Source organism: Puma concolor, chromosome A2 (assembly GCF_028749965.1).
Source record: "Puma concolor isolate L17-30 chromosome A2, mPumCon1.1.hap2, whole genome shotgun sequence".
NCBI lineage: Eukaryota > Metazoa > Chordata > Mammalia > Carnivora > Felidae > Puma > Puma concolor.
In genome coordinates, this window is record NC_141668.1 from 155,325,706 (window position 1) to 155,345,168 (window position 19,463).

Here is a 19,463-nt window from a genome sequence, read left to right on the forward strand (position 1 = left end):
AGTGGCACTCACTTGTTCAGGTGGAGGATGTGCAGGGCACACTGTGCTGTGCCCAGCAGAACAAAGTCCTCTGTCACTGCCAGGGCTGTGGGCTGCTCTACCAGGGGCAGCGAAACCCGCAACTTCCCATTCACTGAGTACAGGTGCAAGGAGTAGGTGACCTGGAAGAAGCAAGAGGTGTCAGCAAGGACAGAACACCAACTACCCCTTTCTTGTCTGAGCACCCCTTTTCCATACCTGAGCCCCGACACGTTCCCACGCCGAGCTCTGTACCACAATCTGGCCCTCTGACCCCAGCACCAGGTGGGACACAGGTCCGGGTAACGTGGCCCCTGGGGGCTGTAGTGCTGCCACAAATTGGCCGCGGCGTACAGTGTGGATGATCACAGTTCCATCCTGCAGGAAGGCAGCTTAGGGTGCTGGGCAGGGGTCTCTAATCTCCAGGGGCATTGCCTAGCAAACTTGGCCTCCCCTGGGTACAGGCGCACACACACCTCAGATCCAGACACAGCCATGTCGAGTTCAGTGCTGATGGCCACACAGCTCACTGCAGCCTCATGCCCGTAGAGGACCTGCACGGGCTTTGATGCCAGTCCCACCGAGAGACCGCCCTGTAGGGAGCCAGGGCTGGCTCAGAACTGGGGACATCTCACTACCCTGGCCCCTGAGTGAGAAGGCTAAGGCTCAGGAAAGTGATGGCCTCGTCCAAAGCCAGAGAGCTGGAGGGTCGTGGAGCCCCAGCCTTGCTCACGGTAGCAGAGAGAAGGGCAGGTCTGGACTTACGGGGGCCCCACGGGGCTGCCCACCCAGCATACCTCCTGCAGGAGCCGCCACACCATGCACGTGGTGTCCCGGGAGCCTGAGATGAGGTAGATGCCGCAGGTGTCCAATGCAAGGCAGGTCACTACATCTGCATGGGGAGGGGAGGGTACAAATGGAACAGAGTAGTCACACCCCCCCCTGGCCAGCTACCCCCACCCGCACCACCCCACCTCCAAGGCTGCCCATACCAAGGTGGCGGTTGAGTTGCTTCAACAGCTTGCCCCGGGATAGTGAGGTCACTCGCAGACTGCCATCCCAGTGGCCACCACTGAACAGCAGCTTTCCGTCGGGGGTCACTGCCAGGGCTTGCCCACTCACACCACTGCCTGGCACCCACGGGCCACTCAGCAGTCGCTGCATCCTGACCCAGTGAGGGGGATGACAGGTGAGGCCAGGCCAAGAAGACCCAGGCCCTCAGAGACCTAGGCCAGACCCCGCCACCGGCCCACGCTCTGGCTGGGTGGGAAGACGAGTCAGGAGACAGGGTATTTAGAGCCCACCCCTGCCCACATCCCTGTGTCCTACTTGGGGTTGCCTATGGTGGGGTCTTTGCTGAAGCTGAAGTAGTTGTTTATGTTACGGTCGTAGGGCAACCAGCTGTGGGTGCCCAGCAGCCCACTGGCACTCACGGTCACCTGTGGGCAAGAGGGGGCAGAGGTGGGTGTGGGGCGGAGTCAGTGAGGGGTGCAGCTAAGATGGGCTCTGCCTGGTGCACTTACCAACAGGTCTGAGGAGCCCTGGATGATGAAGGAGTGGGACTGCCGGTGGGGAACCAGGGCCAGTACCAGGGGCACGCCATCACTGATGACCTACAGAGTAAGAGTACCAGGCTAGCTATGCTTGCGTGGTCAGCCGGGTGCCCCACTCCCGTACATACAGCCTGGGCTGCCATTCTTTCCTCTCCTCTCCTCTCAACCCCCAGTGGCCACAGACTAGGCATCATAGAGGCAGAGGTCCCTCTGAGAAACAGTCAAGAGAGATCAGTGGGCTTTCAGGAGGGCATCTCAGAAAGTAAGTGAGATGCAGGGACGGACAAGGATGGTCCTTCAGAATCTCAAGCTTGGTCTCAACTTTGGTCCTCCAATCCTGTTACTGTTAGTTCATATTCCCAAGCCTGCTGGCAGCAGGAGAGGATAAACTAAAAACGTCGGGCCGGGAGGCATTCTGATGTAAGCATGAAGGTGAGGAAAGAAACACCCAAGGCCAAGACCCTTACTTCTGGTCTCCCGAAGGTTTTCAGAGACGGTTAGGCGAGTCAACACCTTGTCTAGGCCTTGGCAAAGAAGGTGCCCCACTCCCACTCCCACATTCCTTTCCTGTTACCTCTTTTCCAAAGGTGTCTAACACCAGTGGTCTTGATTTAGGTTTTCCATCTGCCCCAAGAAGTTCGTAAGGACAGTGGAGTTAAACCCATTTCACAGAGTAGGAAGATGAAGCCCCGCCTCCCCTCACCTCCGCAAAGAAGGCCTTGAGCTGGTCCAGGTGCTGGAATATGCTAGGTGAGTTAGTGTCCAGACGTGCAAGGCGTTGGGCTGCTTCCTCGGCTGATAGCCGAGCTGGATGTGGCTCCTGTGGACAAGTGGCCGGTCAGTACCATGGCATGAGCATCCTTGACCATTATGTTTTTTTTTTTTAATGTTTATTTATTTTTGAGAGAGACAGAGCATGAGCAGGGGAGGGGCAGAGAGAGAGGGGGACACAGAACAGCCTGAACAGGCTCCAGGCTCCAAGCCTTAAGCACAGAGCCTGACGTGAGACTTGAACTCACGAACCATGAGATCACGACCTGAGCTGAACTCGGATGCTTAACCGACTGAGCCACCCAGGCGCCCCTCTTTTTTTTTTTTTTTAAGTTTATTTATTTAGTTTGAGAGAGAGAATGAGAGAAACATTATGTGTGCGTGTTCAAGTGAGAGAGGGGCAGAGAGAGAGAGAGAGAGAGAGAGAATTCCAGGCTGGTTCCGCACTGCCAGTGCAGAGCCAGACATGGGACTCGAACTCATGAACCATGAGAGCCGAAGTCGGACGCTTAACTGACTGAGCCACCCAGGCACCCCATATCTGACCATTAATCTCCAAGCTGGCCTTACCTTTAGCAGCTGACAGGGAGTCTGCCCAAAATTACTGATAATGCCCTCGAGAGCCTTCCGTTCCCGCTCATCCGCCACGTGGTCCAGGTCCACAGCCCCTGGGCAGGTAGGCAGAGCAGTCAGGGCTCCCTCTCTGCCCTCTGCCCTCAGCCCTCCTCTCCTGTGCCCCAGCCCCCACTTGAGTCCAGCGCATGCCCACCCTCATAGGTGCAGTAATAGAAGACATTGAGGGCCTCCTCTGCGGCCGGTCCCCGCTGCTTGTAGCCAAAGATGAGGTCAATCCACTCGTGCAGGTGGGCAGACACATACTCCGACTCCTGGGGGCGGGGATGGAGCCAGTCAGTCCAGGGACGGCTGACCCCCCACCCCCACCCCTGACCCTCAACCCTGGCTGTCCGCCTGTGTTCCTCTCCTCACCAGAGCCTGGCGGTGCTGCTGGATGAAGTCCTCAGGAGAGCTGGCCCATGGCGGCAGCACCACATCGCCCACCTTCTCGTTGGTCAGCTGGAGGCAGCCCAGGTCGAAGCCTGGCAGGGAGGTCAGCTGTCTCACGGTCACCTGCTCCCTGGCCACCCCCAGCCTGCGAGCTACGTGCCCAGGCCTCCCGGCCCCGCACCAGCTCTTACCGTTCTGGTTCTCCAGGAAGTCGGGGAAGTAGAAGAACTCTGGGATGAGCTCCTTCACGTCGGCGGGGCTCTCCAGGCGGGCCTGCCAGGCTGCCGCCACTGAGTGGAACTGCCGGTCGGAGCAGTCAAAGCTGGGGGAGGGGCACAGGCCAAAGTGAGGTGGGGAGGGTGGGGACAGGGAGGGCGAGCGTGAAGCTGGGGAAAGGAAGGGAGCCGAAGGGCCCAGGATACCTGGAGGACCTGCCTCTTCCCCCCATCTGCAGCAAGCCACCCTCACCCCTACCACCTGCCAGCCACCCCCCGGGCCGCACCGGCCACTCTGCAGCTGGACGTGCAGGGAGGTGAAGGGTTCCACGCGGATGAGGTAGTGCATCACGCCCGCCGCATTGGAATAGTGGGTGCCATAGTGGAACTTGTCGATGGTGCCCGCAGGGTCCTCGAAGCTCTCGTACCTGCAGCCGAGGGTAGCGGGAGAGTCAGCAGAAGCCCTGCCCTGGCCCATCCCAGCCCCCAAGCCCGGTCTTGCCCACACGCTCACTTCTCCCTCACGAGCTGGGCATGCTTGGGGTTCACCACACCGATGGGCTTGGACAGGTCCCGGAAGACGGCCGGGTTGCTGAGGTCCAAAGTTGGGGACACGTAGTCCTGCAGGACCCAGGGGAACTGGCCACCCACCCAGGGAAGGAGCTGCATGAGGGTCCTGATGGCCTATCTGCCCAGCCTGCCCCACCCTCACCCTCAGGAAGATGGGCAGAGCCCCCAGGTAGGGGCACACCACTTAGAGGGACCCCAGGGAAGCAGGACAGACAGTCCATAAACAGGATTCCCTTCAGGGAGAAGAGAGGCCAGCGGGGGAGGGTGGAGAGTGGGTGTGGGTATGTCGGGAGGAGGGGCAGGGAACAGAAGCCAGCTGTCAGGCGGCACCGCCCCCCGCCCCGCCCCCACAGCACCTACACTGGGGCAAACCAGGGCTGGCAGACCAGAGGGGTAGGGGTGGAGGTAAGGAGTGGACCCTCACCACAGGGTACTGAGACAGGTCGTTGTAGGTCCGCCCTGCAATGGTGTTGAGTTGCATCAAGTATTCGAAGTTGGATATCTCACGCTGTACCCATTTCTGGGGGGCAGGGGCAGGCAAGAGGTGAGCCAGCTGGGCTGTCCGGCTCTCCTCCCAACCGCAGGGCTCTGACCTTGCCCGCCCCCCACACTTGAGGCCTCTCACCTGGGTGAGGCCAGAGGCACGCAGCATCTCCTGGGGGGAGCGGCTGCTTAGGTAGCCTTGGGCTGGGGGGCGCAGGCGCTGGAGCCACGAGTACACCTGGTTCCGTACCTGGGTGTGGGGTGGGATGAGGCAGGGTTGGGGCCTGGGGGCCTGCCAAGGAGATGAGGCTGTGGTCCCGCCCACCTTGCACGGGAAGTTGAGGAAGTAGTTGGCCTGATCGATGAAGAAGAGCTCAAGGGCTGAGCGGCGCAGGTTGAAACGCCGCAGGTGGACTTCACGCAGCTGGGCGAGCGGGCGCCGGAAGTCGTGGCCGATGCCTGTGCAGACAGACATCAGGGGCAGGAGTCACTCACCCTTGCCCCGCCAGAGGCAAGCCATCCCCTGACGCCCTTCTAACCAGCTCCAATAGGACACACCCTCCTCAGTTTCCACACGCTCTGCGCTGCCATCGTAGAAGTACACGTGCTGTGTGGTGATCTCCAACAGCCCTGGGATTACAGCCACCACTGTGACCAGCTGGCACTCCGCTGACAGCACCAGCTTCTCATGCTGCTCGTCCAGTTCTGCTGCCTGCATCCTGGGGGCCAGCACCTGGTTCAGGCTCAAGGCTCTAGGACCACCCCCCCCCCCTTCCGAATAAGCCCAAGGACCAGACTCTCCAAGTGCCATCACGTCATGAGGAACATACTCTCATGCTTCCCAGAGGAGAGGGAGGAACTGTCCGGGGTCCAGTGCCCACTGACCCCAGTCCCCACCCCAAACCAGAGCCCCTAAATGTCTGGCCATGACACCAACTCCCACCCCTGGCTCCCCCTGTTCTGGGGGCCCCCATGCTGGTCTGGTTTGTGTGTCTCAGTCCTGCCTGGGGGTGTCTAGTTACGAAAGAGTCACTCTCGATTCTTCTAGACAGCTCTCCCCAACCCCCCACCTGATTTTGGACAGCCCGTTCGGGGTGTTTAGCCCTGGCACAGACCCCTGCCCCCACTCCTGGTCAGCTCTCTCCAAGCCCCACTCACGCGGTCTCCAGCGCAGCCAGCTCATCTTCGCCGAGCTGGTCTTCCGGAAGCTCCTCTGGCAGCGTGCTGACTTTGGCCTCCTTGGTGACCGCTAGAGGTAGCGAGGCCTCCTCGGTAGGTGTCAGGGGGGCCTCACCTGCAACAGGCCCAAGGGTGCTCAGCAAGAGCTGGGCGGGGCAGGGCTTTTGAGGTTGAGCAGATCCAGCTCAGGACACCCTCTCTCACCCAGGTTGTCCCGCAGGGCGCTAGCTTCCAAATGAGGGTTGAAGTGATGGTTGGGCACTAGCTTCAGACGCATGCGCGAGTATGTCTCGGCACTGGACAACTTCCAGCGGGGAAGCGGTGGGTCCCTGCAGATACGTCCCGGATGGTGGTCATGGGTGCGCACAGAAGACTGTAGAAGTCCCTATTCCTCCCAGGCCTCACCCCAAACGCAGTCTCGCTGTCCAGGTCCCTCCCGGAGCCCCGCCCCGCCCCTCCCGGCCTCCACCCGAGCCCCGCCCACCTAAGGGCCCAGGCCCCACAGGGGCTGGAGAGCTGGCGCCACAGCGCCCCCCAGTGGAGCAGAGCCGTGGAGTGCTGCGCTGCCTGCTGCTTCAGTGCCGCCGCGTAACGCAGCCCTTCCAGGCGTGCCCGTCTCTGTGCTGGTTCCAGCACCAGCTCCTGGGGAGTGGGGGTGGAGGAATGGGTCAGTCCCGCCGGCGGCTTCCTGTCCCGTCGGGTTTCTTCACGCTGTCCCACCAGCTATCCTCTGGGCACAGGAGTGGAGCAGCTCCCCACCCCCGCCCCGGGCTGCACACCTGGAAAGCCCGACGACTATGTGCCCGCTCCCTCTGGCGCCGCTGTCCACTACTCATGAGCGTGTCGTAGCAGGCATTCCAGAAGCCCGACATGAGGTCGTGGCTCTTCGCGTAGGTGTCCATTTCGAACTGCGACATGGTGGGCTGCACCTGAAGGATTGGGCAGGGAGAGGACACCAGTGCTTTACGTGGGTTCCCAGCCCCCCATTTCTCTTCCCTGGCCCCCACCTCCAAATACCTGCTTGTCGATGAAGTGGCGCCATTCAAGTGTGGCACAAAAGGCCTGAAAGTCCTCGAAGAAGGTGGGGCTGCCGTTGGTGGGCGGCAGGGAAGGCAGCCCCCACTGGAGCCCCAGCGGCCCATAGGCACGGTCCAGCAGCGTGCGCACCAGTGGCACCAGCCACGAGCAGCGTTCCGTGCCTGCGGCAGCTGCAACTGCAGCTGAGGGCTCCCTTTCCTCGGTGGGCGTTTCTGAGGTGGGGGTGTTGAGCGCCCGCGCCAGCGCCGACTCCAGCTTGGAGAGCACGTAGCAGGCCTCCTCGCGCCGCATGGGCACCGCTGTCTGCAGGAGCGAGTGCAGCTTCACATAGGCCTGGGCGTGCAGCTGTGGGCGGCAGCAGGTGTGGGTGGTGTCCAGGCACACCCCGGGTTCCCTACGCCTGCCGCTGCCAGACCCCAACCCACCCCGTGCTCACCTGCGGGTCCTCCAGCAGGATGTAGCCAAGCACCAGGCGCAGGCCAATCTGTGCCATCTCTCGCAGATCTGCTGTGCCATTGGCCAGGTGTGGCCAGGCTCCCATGCGATCCAGCAGGTTGCACACGCCTTCAAAGAGCTACAGCCCAACACATTCCAGGCAGCCGCCACCAGAGGAGGCCAGAAGCCCACCGGGAGGGAGCAAGGTAGGGTTTAAGTCTGGGGGCCAGGTAGGGTTTGCACACACACACACCATTCTGACGCACCCGTGAGTGCACATGTGCACTCGCCCACCTCCCACGCCGGATGCCTGCAGGCTCCTGTGAACACACGGACTCATGTGGCCCTCACAGGCCCCTGAGCTGTCGCACCTTCTCACTCCACAGCTCCTGATTACCGTGACCCTCGGCGCACAGGAAGTCCTGCAGCAGGCGCAGCAGCCAAAGCGCCTGCTGGGTGAGGCTGGCCAGGACCCCAGCAGGGGCCTCTTTGATGTCGGTCAGGGCTGACTCCAGCATCATCTCCAGGAGGCTGGGGGTGGGCAAGGGACTCAGGTGTCCGCCTGGCTGTCTTCCTTCCCCTCAGGCGTCCCAGAGGCCCCTTGCCCTGCCAAGCTGTCTCCTCACCTGCGCTTGATGCAGTCTGGCGGGCGCACCAGCGTGGCTGAGGCGCCCAGCTGGGTGAGCACCGAGAAGACCTGGCCACGCTCCCGCCAGGCGGCCTCATCGCTGCCTTCCACGCCCCGCCACGCCACCGAGAACAGCACGTTGGTGAGCAGGTTGCACAACTCCTCCTCAGGGGTTTGCTGTGGGCACAAAAGGATGTGGGGGTGTGGGCGGGGGTGGGAGGGAGGCGCTGGCTCCTACACTATCCCTGCTGAGCACCCCTTGCCTTGCCGACCACTAGTAGGGACAGCTGGAGGCAGAGCATTCAGCCAGCAGACACCCTGGGGCCTGGAAGAATGGCGCAGGGGCCTTAGCCACTACCTGAATATTCTAGACAGAATCCTGGGGTTTCAAGGACTCCTAAGAACAGATGAGCTGGCTCACAAATTGCCCCACAGCAATCTCAGGCCCAAGAACCATACTGGAATTCTCTGGAGGAATGCCATAGAATAAGCAGAGACTCATGCCCAAACCTGGAAACACAAGGCAGATTCCTTAGAACTATAATGCCCACAGGCCCTGTGAAGTGTCTGCCCTACAGGCTCTCTTGAGGACTTTCCAAAGCCTGGCTGGCGCCTCCACTCTGGCTCAGCATCATCTGTCCCGTTCTAGGACCCCCTACCCTGGGAACACAACTGCAGATGACAGCAATGAGGCCGCAGCACCAGGGCTGACCAGCACCTATAGCCCTGATGTCAGACAAGACCCCACCTCTGGAAAATCTATACTGCCTGCCCTGTGTCCCAGAGGTGTCCCTTAGAGTGCCGCAGTGGCAGAGAGCGGACCCGCCTCACCTGTGGATTGCTGGTATTTGAGGTATCATCCCCACTGATGGCGGGTTCCGGGAGGCTGCCGTCCTCCAGCACGTTGGAGAGACTAGAGCTATGGCGGCCATGGGCCACAGGGAAGGGCCGGGGCCCATCCAGTGGGGAAGGTGTGCCAGGCTGGCTGGCCGGAGTAAGAGTCCCACTGCCACTGCCACTGCCCGCATTGTTGCACGAACCCACGCTGGCCCGTTCCAGGCCCAGGTCAAAGGGTGTACAAAATGGAGAGAGAGCGTGGTAAAAGCTGTCAGGGTCGGGGCTGGGGGTTTCCGAGGGCAGGAAGACATCCGAAGACTCAGGTGATTCAGTGGGTGGCTTGCATAAGGCTGGCTCTGGGGATGTGGGTGTCTCTGGGGGAAAGGGCAGGGGATTGCCAGCTGTGGCAGCCTCCAGGACGTACAGCCGGGTCAGCACGTCCTGCCAGCCGGCCTGCCGGGCCAGCAGCTGCACTACGTCTGGCTGTCCGTGGATGAGGTGGAAAAGCTGCCGGGCCAGGGCACAACAAGTGAGAGACTCATCCAGCAGTCTGCCCCCCCAGACTCCCGTCCTAGGGCCTTCGCAGGGGGGAGGCCTCCAGAGAGCGCTCCTCACAGGAAGGTAAAGCGAAGCCCCCAGGGTAGAAGCCCCCTCTTCCGCAAGCTTTCACTTCCCATACTTACCTGGCGACAAACGTCCAGGCGGACGCCGAGGTCAGCCTGGAGGGACAGCTGCACCACAGCCAACAGATCTGAGAGGTTCAGGCAATCTGGGAAGATGGCCAGAGAGACTCTGAGGGACTGACCCCAGGAAGGCTCTGAGGGATTGACCCCAGCCCTACTGGCCCAGCCTTGACCCCTGTACCAACACCTTTCCTATGTCCACCTGCCCTGTTTCCTGAATCCATCACACCCTTCCGCCTGGCCTGCCTCTTGGCCCCAACTGAGATATATACCTGCCCCCAGGAATAGCTTGTAGAGGCCCTGGCAGAGCTGGGGCGAAGCAGCCCCCTCCGGCAGGCAGGCGATGAGACCCTGGAGACCGTATTCTCGCAGCCGGAGCCGCTGGCGACTCCGTTCAGGTAAGCGCTCGTTCTGCTGCAATCTGCGCAGGATCTGGGGTGGGGGGGGGGGGGGGGCGGGTTAAGCGTCACAAGGGGTTTGTTATCACTGGGGAAGGAGTTACTGGAGGAGGGGAAGTCACACCTCCCTGGCCCTCAGGCAGGGGCCATGTCAAATGGATGCTAGGGGGGTGGGCTGGGTGTACCTTGCAGACTCGGTCGGGCAGCAGGGGCAGTGACCTTGGCTGCACCAGCAGTGCCAGCAAAACCTCAAGGTTCCCCTGCTCCAACAGGAAGACAGCCAGAGCCTCCTGTGCTGGTGAGCCCTGCAGCAGTGCCAGCAGCAGGTCCAGAGCACCCGCCACCTGGGGACACAGCAAGTGACACAAAGCCTCATTCTGGGCCGGCCGCTCCCCACAACACGGTCCACACTCCACCCCGCACCTAAGTCTCACCCTCAACAGCCTCCAGCCTACCTGGCCATCATCGCCTGTAGCCGCCAGAAAGCTCAGCGTGACCTGCAAGTGATCAGTGGCGGAGCTCCGGACCAGGAACTCCCGCACCAGGCCGAGGAGTGAGGTCTGCACTGTGCGCACGTCGTCAGCCGCTAGGGGGTGCTCCCGCTGTGGGCTGGGCCGGTCCCGGCAAGCGCAGCCACCCAGGGCCAGGAGAAGGCAGGGCAGTGGAGGGGAGAGAACAGGGAGGGCAGTGGGCAGGTGAGCTGGAGGGGGTGGGGGGGAGGGTCGACCCCGTCCGCAAGGCCAGAGGCAGCTGTGTCAGCCCCGCAGCCTCACCTGTAATGGGTGCGCAGCGCATCCAGGATGAACTGAACCCCATACTTCTTCCGCAGCTTCTGTCTGTGCTCCCGGACGATGCTAGACATGTACTGGATGTGGCCTGAGGGCATCACCAGAGGCCTCAGGCCACCAGGCTGAGCTGAGCCCCTTCAGCTATCCCTCCAGGACAGGGCCATGTTCCCCTCACATGCCCCGGGGGAAGACAGGTCCCCTCAAGTCACCCGAAGCGGGGCTAGAGCTTCTCAGAACCTCTACCCCCACCCTGCCCGGTGGCGTCCCTCATCCAAGGCCCCACACCTACCCAGGCGCACGGCAAAGTCACTGGGGCTCCACAGGTGGAAGTTGAAGAGCAAATGCTGGTAGAGCAAGTACAGGAGGGGCCCACTGCCCTCCGCTGCCACCTGCTCCATCAGCAGCTGGGCAGACATGAGCACATTCATGTCCATGGCCCAGCTGGGGACCTGGAGTGGAAGGAGCCAGGGTGAGGTGGCAGGCCCTGGCTGCGTGCTACTGAGCCTCCCGGTACCCACCCTGCCCTGCACAGGCGGATGGACACGAGCATCCTGCCTACTCGGAACCCTTTGCTGGCTCCCCGCTGCCTGCTATGCAGGTCTCCAGCCCCAGCAGGTGCTGATGCTTCCGCCACACCATCAGCCAAATCCTGCCACGCCTGGCAAGGCCCCACTCAGATGCCACCACCTCTCCCAGGAGGCTCTCCTCAACAGACTCAGCTTCCCCTTCCTAGTCCCCCCACCCCGTCCACTTGGTCAGACAGGGCAGCCCCCTCCCCGCCTGCCCCACCTTGCGCAGCAGGGCCCCAATGATGGCAGGCCCCTGGCACTGCACCAGGCTCTCCTGGTTCACTGTGTGGCCCTGCAGGAAGTTCCGCAGCATCAGCAGAAAGGCGGCCACTGCATTCCTCTCCATGCGCTCTTCTACCCGCCACCAGGAAGGGGACAGAAGTGTGTCAAGGGCCTGCCAGCGGTCAAGCACTCTGGCCTCCTTGTCATGGCAAGATTTCCTCGCCACCCCAACCTAGGCACCAGGGCCGCTTACCGGAGGACTTGCCCAGTGGGAGAAGCAGGCCCTGGGTGTTGTGGCCAGAGGTCAGTTCGGGCCCCACGAGGTCATGTGTCTCGGCTGGACCCGCCTCGGCCTCTTGGGGCTGTGAGGCCACTCGCTCCAGCAGGGGCAGCAGGGCAGCCATGCCTCCCACGCAAGTCACCACGTCCTAGGGGAAGGGCTGGCCGTGTGAGGGCAGCTGCCTGTTGCTTCCTGCCCCGTTCCACCCCAGCAGACCTTCCAGTCTGGGAACCTGGGTCCAGGGGAGTTTTGTTCTCTAGAGCTTGTCTCCCAGAGACCTCCCAGCCCACCCTGCACACACACACACGTGCCTGTGTTTACACTCCCTGCACACACTGCCCGCATGGGCACACACACCTTCACGTCCCAGGTCTCCACCCTGTGGCCCGTCAGGCGGCCATCCAGCCTGTGGCCAGGAGACAGGTCCAGGCAGATGTTGTTCTTACAGGCCTGCGGGCAGGCGGCAAGGGTCAGTTGAGAGAGGAGGCGGCACACAGAGTGTGGGAGCCACGGGGGGACGGCGGCAGGGGCGAGCCAGTTGCCTCCCACCCAGTACCTGAGGTGAGTAATGGAGGAGCAGCTTGGTGCTGAGCTCGTGTAGTTCCCCCTCGGGCTTGAAGGGTGCCATCTCATTGGGCCCTGGGGGGTGGGCAGGGGGTTTCAGGCCTGGCTGGGCCTCTGGCCAAACCCCATCCAGAGCCCGCCTCTTCTCTGTCCGATCAGAGGACATATATGCCTAGGGACACCTTCTCCCTCCCCTCCTGGGCCCCTAGTTTCTGGCCAGGGCACTTCATGAGCCCCAACCAGCCGCGTCTGGGGTGGGGTTGGGCCAGTGCGTGGCAGGTGAAGCATACCCAAGGTGCTCAGGGCCCGCAGGGCCGCTGCCTGCAGGGCTTCGTGGAAGATGACCACGGCTCCCAGCTCACCCTCCAGAGACGTGGGGCTGCCCCACCGAGTGTCCTGTGTGCCTGCAAGGGTGGAGCTGATGCTGCCCTCCTGCAGGGGGGCCACCAGCCCCGACCCCCAGCCAAGCCCTGCGGTAGCCGGGACCGACTGGGAGCGGGACAGGGAGGGGTGAGCGTGAGCCAGGGCAGCGGGGACTGGTGGCAGAGGCAGCCCCGTGGTGGTGGTCGTTGTGCGGTGCCCAGCGGAGCCGATACAGCAGGAGGAGAAAGGCTGCGGGGCCAGGGTTGGGGGAGTGGTCAGGTCACAGCAGAGCCTGGGGCTCCACCTGCATCCGGTTCCTCACAGTGACCCCCAAGGCTGCACAGACCCCAGAGGCTGAAGTCTGAGGTCTATGTGGGGTGGGGGTGGGGGACACGGGCTGCAGGCTTCACCCTATCCAAGACACTCCCGCTACCCAAGGCCTCCCCAAACCCTGCTTGGCACACCTCACTGAGAGAGGGGCAGCGGAGGGGTGCTATCTTGACCAGATGGCCGTCTTTGTAGACATGGACCAGGTTCTGGCTGAAGGGCCGGCGCCCAGGCATATGGACAATGGCCACGCAGTGCTAGAACAGAAGCCACAACATCAAGCCATGGGCTGGCACTGGGGGCCTCCTCCACCCACGCCCCCTGGACCACACGAGGGTAGAGGCTCACCCAGGCAGAGTCGGCAAAGGACACTTCAGGCAAGCTCATGGTCAAGTACTCCTTCCGGGTACACACGGCCACCACCAGTGTCCCAGCTGCCGTGAAGAAGGCCTCAAACCCTGAGCCGCTGCTGGTGAAGAAGCTGGGGGGAGGCCAAGCCAGTTATGCCTGCTGCTCTCCTCACCCTGGCCCTGCGCCCCGGTCCCTGGAAGTTACCCACCTGTACAGCTGCTTCCGCTGGAGTGGCCGTGAGGGGGCCGGGGCAGGTGCTGCAGCCGTGGGGTGCAGACAGAGCCAGGCATGGAAGGTGAAGCCGGGTCCTGGCCATCGCTGCACGGGGGGTACCATAATACCGGCCATGCTGGGCGTGAGGTCAAAGTAGTGCAGGGCTCGTGCAGGGCCCCGGTGCCGGGCCATGCCCGACAATGCACGAATGATGGCACCGGCGTGTCGGGCATTCCCAGCCTCCGCTCCGCCCAGCCCCGAGTCCAGCCCTGGCGGGGGGCGCAGCAGGCAACGAAGCTCCAAGGGCCGCAGAGACACACGGCCCAATGCCTGCAGCAGCGCCAACAGCTGCTCCTGGCAGCGGACCCCCAGGGCGACCCCCGTGCTGAGCGTCTCCAGCAGGTAGCCCACCAGACCCGCCTGCACACACGTGGAGCGGCTGGCGGGGCAGCTGTCGCAGAGCCACCAAAGGCGTTGTGCGAGGAAGAGCCGCAGCTCCGCCGTGGGCAGGGCCGGCAGCCACTGCATCAGCATCAGCACGGGCTGCTCGTTCAGGATCGGTGGCGGTGGACATACACTGTGGTCCCCCTCCACAGCCTATGGGGAGAGAGAACAGCATAGTTCCTGGGCAACTGGCATGGGACGGGCCACCCTGCCAACAGTGGGACTCCCCGGCCTCAGTGGATTTGCCTTCGGCATGGGAAAGCAACACGTGCTACCCCATCTTGCTCACGGGGCAGATCTCAGGTTCAGGAAAGTTCAGGGAAGTTCAGGACGAGCACCGTTAATTCCCGAGCCTTGACTTTTGGTCTGGGTTGGCCTGCCCCAATGGCGTGTTCCCAGGATGATCTTGGGGCTTGCTCACACGTACCAGAATCTTCACCCCAGTGCAACTGACACATGTGCTCAGGCCACAGGTCACACTATGTACTGCCCACAGCCAACACAGTCCCCAAGGTGGAGAGTTCCCCTTCCAGGGAAACCCTCAGTCCTGACCGCCTCTGGGACCCTGACGCCAAAATGCCCCTGCCCTCACCATGTTGAGTAGCTCCTGCAGCAGCCGATGGGTGGGGGGACCTTGGCTCTGCAAAACCTCGTGCAGGTGAGGGTAGCCAATGCGCTCTTTAAACACCTCCTGTGCAGGGTTGTGTGGGGAAAAAGTGAGCATGTGTGTGGGCCCCGGGGCAAACACACCCCACGGAAACCCTGGAGGAAGCGTCATCTTCCAGGGCTCCCCCGCCGGCTCTGCCTCTGGGTCGCAGTGCTAGCAAGGGCAAGGGGCTGTGGGTGGATGTGGGGGCAAGGGTCCCCCTCAGAAGGCTCTAGATGGTGGTTAGCCCACAAGTATCCTCCCTAGTGCTTCCCTGACCCAGGATATCCAGCTGCCAGCACTGACCGATGACCATGTCTGCCCAGTGGGCTGAGCTGCACCCCAGAGGGCAAGACGGTCACCTCCCCAGCTCCCTTGCTCTAACAGCCACCAACCAGACTAGTTCTGGGGGCACGCGGTCAGCTTAACTGCCATCCCCCACCCCTACCACAGCCAGAACGCCGTGTCCTCACCTTGGCTGAGGGGGAGCCGCTCATGATGCAGGTAAGTACTCTGACTACGTGCACCGCGATGGCATCTGTGTCCTGGTCCAGTACCTTGGGGTGGGGAGGGTCAGTCAGAAGAACCGGGGGCCAGGGGGTCATAGCTGGCAGCCCCCTGCTCCTGGTGTAGGGCCAGGAGCAGGTGCCCCAAGGCACATAGCTGAGCTGGCTGGAGGCTTTGGGAGTAGAGGTACCAGGCCTCCTCCTCCTTGCTTGAACTGTTATGACCCTCACCCTACCCCAGGGCCCCCTCTGAGGAGCTCGGCAAGGCCCACTTTGACAAAGAAGCCAGGAAGAAACCAAGACCAGGAAGTGCCTCACTGGGACACATCAACAGGGGACCCTCTCGCCATAACTCTTGATCCCCCAGTGTCTGGTAGGCTTACGGGCCCCCACCCATCCCTACCCAAGCTAAACACACATGTGCAGGCAGGCAAGTGCCCCATCACCCATGATGATTGACAGGGGGTTGGGGAATTTAGGGACCATCAATCACAGGATGTTAGAACCGGAAGAACCTTCGAGACCTTTGAGTCCTACCCTGCCCCTTGCCCCTAGATCCAGGCGGAGACACTGAGGCTCACCCTGGCTGAACCTGACAGCTAGAAGCATGTGCTGCTCACTCGCCCTGCCCCACCCCTGAGGACTGAGGGGTCAGCAGGGCTTGGAGAATTTGTCAACAGGGGCCAGGCTGTATTTGGGCCCCATGGGGCCTGACTCCCTAAGTGACTTCACACGACCTTTTTCCCCTCTCTGGGCCTCAATTTTTTTCTCATCTGTGAAAACCGAGGGTCTCACCTGCCTTGCCTGCTTAGTAGATGAATAGATATGCAGGCTCTCAGAAAATAGGCAAGTGTAATGGCTACAGGGGGCTGCCTCGTAAAGACAAAGCTGGGAGACTCTAGAGGTTGGGGCCCAGGTGTTAAACCACCAGAGAGAAGGCTCTCCACACAGAGCCCCTAACTGACAGCTTGCAGCCTCCTACAGCCCTCATGCAAGGTGAGGCAGGCAGCACATCATAAGGGGACAAGGGACTCCCAGTAACCTGCTTAAGGCAGGGACAAGGACCCATGGAAAGAAATGGCCCCATGTGGGGGACCTCCTTTTCTGTGAGTGACTATAGCCAAATCCAGTAGTATCTGGGCCTCAATCTCCGCTTCTGGGAATGGGGGTAGGTGGTTGAGTTTCGAAGGTTCCTTCCAGCCTGGCAAAGCCAAACTCTAGCTCCCAATACAAATACTAGGCAGGGCACAGAACACTCCTGCCCATTCCCTAGGATAAGGATAGGGAAGGTGGGCAAGATAGCATGGGGGACCCAGCCCTGTCGCTAGGCCACACCAGACCTTACACATGTCTGCTCATTCCCCCTGCATAGGCAGGAAAGGCTTAGAGAGGAAGCCACAGCGGGTGGGGACCCAGGGAGGTGAGTGCCTGAGCTGGTCACCCCAAGGTGGTACCTTCTGGACATCGGGCTCGGTCAGTAACCGGGTAGCCAGGTCACTGTCCCCCTCAGGGGGCGCCCGGGCCTGCAGGTACAGCTGTGGGGAAGGGGGAAGGCACAAGATATAGGAGGCAGAGGAGAAGAGGAGGAAGATGGGGGGAGGGGTGGGGTTAGAGCAGGACCTGGGGCGGCTGCTAGAGCTCCACCCCAAGGGAAGGCTCTGTGTGCCCCAGGCCGAGTGCCCCACCAGGCACTAAGAAGAATGGGGGAATCTGAGCTGCCCATGCCCTGCTCAGAACAGAGTCGGGGAGGGTGGGGCAGATAAGTGGGCAGGAGAAGGTACTGTATCTAAAACAGCTGAGCCCTCTTCCTGCCCTCGGACTTGGGGCTGGGGAAAGAGGGACCAGGGGCCAGGGCAGCTCCGGTCCTTCCAGGACATCCCCCTCCTATGGCATGCAGAGCCATCCTGAGCTTTAGGCCATCCCACCAGCCACAACCCCCCCCCTAGCCAAGTCCAGCCCAGGTTTGCTCAGCAGCAGCTCAGTCCCCAGAAGTGGCTCAGCAGCCTCTGGGTCCCAGGCCCTCCCTGCCAGCCGGGCCCAGCCCACCTTGCTATTCTGGATGAGGCGAGTAAGGTGCTCAAAGCAATTGTTGCTGAGGAAGGTGGCCTGCAGCACCGGCCGGTCCTCACATGCCAGCATCATGGGGATGGCATCTGTGGAGGGATCCAGGGTCAGCCCCGCTCAATCCCTTGTCAGCAACACCTCCGCTCGGCCTTAAACCTTCTTCCCATGCTTCCCAGTCCTGCCTTCCATCGTCCTTTAGACCTTTCCCTGCTAGAGCCACCTCCCCAAGAGCCTGGGAGCCCATACCCACCGAGCATGCTGACCCGTAGGGTGACGAGGGCCTCTTCAGGGCCTGGGCTTGGGCCCGCCGGCCAGTCGGCATTAAGGATGCGGAAGTAGCCCTCAAGCAGGGTTCGGAGCTCTGGCCCACGAGGGGGTGTGCGGCTGGCATGCAGGACATGTACTGCACCCACTAGTGCCTCCAGTGCCAGGGGCACTAGGCGGGGGTCCTGGGCTGGCCCATGGTCCCAGCCCCGTACCACACCCAACAGGCCCTGCACAGAGCCGGCGCTCACAGCCATCTGCCCGTTCTCCTGCAGGTGTGGGCAGAGATGGCAATGGTCAAGGCGCTCAACCAGCAGAGACCCTGAGATGGCCACCCTCTGGTCCACAGGCTCTTCCTGGCTTACCTTCCCTCCTGCAAGGACAGCACCAAAGAGGTGGACGAGACGCAAAAGCAGCACAGGAGGCAAGCCATCTGCATCCTGCAGGCTCTCTGGATAGGGTGAGTGGGCAGGACAGGACAATGTCACCAAGCTTGCAGGTGCCCTGGGGTGGGGGTAGGGGGCTGGGGCTGAGAGAAAAGACCTGGCTCTGTACTTGGGGGGTCTAAGATGCCATGGCTCTGTGCCAGGGTGTCTAGGGAAAACACAGCCCTTCTTTGGGGAGCTTGAAGGGACGTGGTCCTGCCCGGAGAGCCTAGCCAGTTCCCCAGATCCTTAATCCCCAATGTGGGGACCCCAGGGTAAACACACACACCCCACCCCACTTCCCCATGGCAACCCAGGGTTTAGTTTCTCAGATACAAATCTGGTCCCTCTACCCTGTTGACGGTTGGAGCTTCCTGTGACCTGCTCTGGGGACTTTGCTGTATCTACCATACAGATGCCCCCCCACCCCCACCCATGCGCCTGCTGGGGACTTCTAGGGGCTTTCACAGCTTCATATGTGGGAGGCCCACCTGGCCCTGCTCCAGCAAAGCTGGACAGGATGCCAGGCCACAGAATGAAACCCAGAGAGCAGAAAGGACCAGCCCTGGGTCACATGAGTGGTGTGTATGGTGAGGGGGGGGCGGGCAAGGGCAGGGCTCACTAGATTTACGTGGGATGGGGTGGGACAGCTCCCTGGACACAGGGCATTTGAGAGTGCAGGTGGTCTGGGCAGGGAAAGAAAACAGTAGGAAAAGACGTGGTAACTAGTCGCATTCCAGGACTAGCAGACTGGGTGCAGAGGGCAAGTGGGGCTGGAAAGGGAGGCTGTGGGAGGAGCAGGATCTGATCCCGAGGTGCCAGGCCACCAGTGAGGGGTTTAGGGCAATGGGAACAAAATCCAGTCTGTGCTGGGAAGTGCATTCAGGTTGTGGGACAATAGAGGCAGGGAGTTCCCCAGGGGCATCTCCTCTCTTGCGGCTGTTGCCCCTGCTCCAGATGCCAGGCCTGCAGCTCCACGGGACATCCCAGAGACACTTAGACACTTTCTGTCCCCACAGGCCACCACTTTACCAAGCCTGGCCTGCCCCTGTCCACGCACACCTTGCCCTGTCCCATCTAAGGTCTTGGCCACTCTCATTCCAATGAGAGGAAAAGAGGGGACCTAAGAGAAGAGGGCTCCCAGGGGGCACAGGTCCTGGAGGAACTGACCCCAGGACCGAGGGAGCAGGAAGTAGAGACACTTAGTGTAGACGTTACCTAGAAGAGGGGTGGAGGCTGCAGGGACAAAGGGATTGGACCTGGGAGTTTTCAGATGGTCCAGATCAGAGTGGGGTCCAAGTGGCTACGGGGACCCAAGAGGTGGGGGGGAAGGGGGAAGGGAAACTTATCTCCCCCACCTTATGGGAGGCCTTCACTCCATCCCAGAAAAGAAATTACTCATTTTGTTCTGACATGCCCTTTCTGTCCTCTCTGCCCCCGAAGTCCTCCTTGCCCCTCCCCGCGCCAGGGGCCCCCTCAGTTTCCCGTGGTGCTCCCAGCCCTGTTTGCAGCCACCACTAAGCACAACCCATCCTGCTTCTGGGATGGGGAACTGCAGGACAGCAGGAAGGGGCTCAGGTTTGGGGGCGGGGCCAGGTGGGGCCTTGCGGGAGGGGGGGAGGGG

The 19,463-nt window shown here is 61.8% G+C and overlaps 1 protein-coding gene across 6 annotated transcripts in view; it reads right to left on the reverse strand.

Annotated features, from left to right (window-relative positions):
* The window catches only part of NBEAL2 (neurobeachin like 2), a 29,755-nt gene that overhangs the window by 945 nt on the left and 9,347 nt on the right, over nucleotides 1-19,463 (reverse strand). For 3 of the 6 annotated variants that reach the window (XM_086698365.1, XM_086698370.1, XM_086698369.1), the window contains exons 7-52: nucleotides 17,780-17,865; nucleotides 17,401-17,683; nucleotides 17,133-17,239; nucleotides 16,541-16,621; nucleotides 15,054-15,137; nucleotides 14,527-14,625; nucleotides 13,486-14,087; nucleotides 13,275-13,407; nucleotides 13,064-13,183; nucleotides 12,527-12,848; nucleotides 12,229-12,311; nucleotides 12,030-12,122; nucleotides 11,646-11,820; nucleotides 11,391-11,524; nucleotides 10,891-11,050; nucleotides 10,587-10,689; nucleotides 10,269-10,422; nucleotides 9,999-10,157; nucleotides 9,688-9,847; nucleotides 9,416-9,501; nucleotides 8,727-9,239; nucleotides 7,894-8,072; nucleotides 7,639-7,798; nucleotides 7,269-7,406; nucleotides 6,812-7,177; nucleotides 6,574-6,723; nucleotides 6,279-6,436; nucleotides 5,999-6,123; nucleotides 5,774-5,909; nucleotides 5,174-5,334; nucleotides 4,758-5,074; nucleotides 4,557-4,652; nucleotides 4,077-4,201; nucleotides 3,850-3,990; nucleotides 3,539-3,669; nucleotides 3,330-3,439; nucleotides 3,112-3,229; nucleotides 2,913-3,010; nucleotides 2,275-2,391; nucleotides 1,542-1,631; nucleotides 1,348-1,457; nucleotides 1,011-1,183; nucleotides 816-910; nucleotides 495-611; nucleotides 238-396; nucleotides 13-161 (exon numbers count right to left, since the gene is read on the reverse strand). In XM_086698365.1, the coding sequence (XP_086554491.1) occupies nucleotides 13-161; nucleotides 238-396; nucleotides 495-611; nucleotides 816-910; nucleotides 1,011-1,183; nucleotides 1,348-1,457; nucleotides 1,542-1,631; nucleotides 2,275-2,391; nucleotides 2,913-3,010; nucleotides 3,112-3,229; nucleotides 3,330-3,439; nucleotides 3,539-3,669; nucleotides 3,850-3,990; nucleotides 4,077-4,201; nucleotides 4,557-4,652; nucleotides 4,758-5,074; nucleotides 5,174-5,334; nucleotides 5,774-5,909; nucleotides 5,999-6,123; nucleotides 6,279-6,436; nucleotides 6,574-6,723; nucleotides 6,812-7,177; nucleotides 7,269-7,406; nucleotides 7,639-7,798; nucleotides 7,894-8,072; nucleotides 8,727-9,239; nucleotides 9,416-9,501; nucleotides 9,688-9,847; nucleotides 9,999-10,157; nucleotides 10,269-10,422; nucleotides 10,587-10,689; nucleotides 10,891-11,050; nucleotides 11,391-11,524; nucleotides 11,646-11,820; nucleotides 12,030-12,122; nucleotides 12,229-12,311; nucleotides 12,527-12,848; nucleotides 13,064-13,183; nucleotides 13,275-13,407; nucleotides 13,486-14,087; nucleotides 14,527-14,625; nucleotides 15,054-15,137; nucleotides 16,541-16,621; nucleotides 17,133-17,239; nucleotides 17,401-17,683; nucleotides 17,780-17,865 (7,456 nt within the window). The remainder of the gene's footprint in view (nucleotides 1-12; nucleotides 162-237; nucleotides 397-494; nucleotides 612-815; nucleotides 911-1,010; nucleotides 1,184-1,347; nucleotides 1,458-1,541; nucleotides 1,632-2,274; nucleotides 2,392-2,912; nucleotides 3,011-3,111; nucleotides 3,230-3,329; nucleotides 3,440-3,538; nucleotides 3,670-3,849; nucleotides 3,991-4,076; nucleotides 4,202-4,556; nucleotides 4,653-4,757; nucleotides 5,075-5,173; nucleotides 5,335-5,773; nucleotides 5,910-5,998; nucleotides 6,124-6,278; nucleotides 6,437-6,573; nucleotides 6,724-6,811; nucleotides 7,178-7,268; nucleotides 7,407-7,638; nucleotides 7,799-7,893; nucleotides 8,073-8,726; nucleotides 9,240-9,415; nucleotides 9,502-9,687; nucleotides 9,848-9,998; nucleotides 10,158-10,268; nucleotides 10,423-10,586; nucleotides 10,690-10,890; nucleotides 11,051-11,390; nucleotides 11,525-11,645; nucleotides 11,821-12,029; nucleotides 12,123-12,228; nucleotides 12,312-12,526; nucleotides 12,849-13,063; nucleotides 13,184-13,274; nucleotides 13,408-13,485; nucleotides 14,088-14,526; nucleotides 14,626-15,053; nucleotides 15,138-16,540; nucleotides 16,622-17,132; nucleotides 17,240-17,400; nucleotides 17,684-17,779; nucleotides 17,866-19,463) is intronic. The other 3 variants (XM_086698367.1, XM_086698368.1, XM_086698366.1) reach the window with 2 other exon arrangements.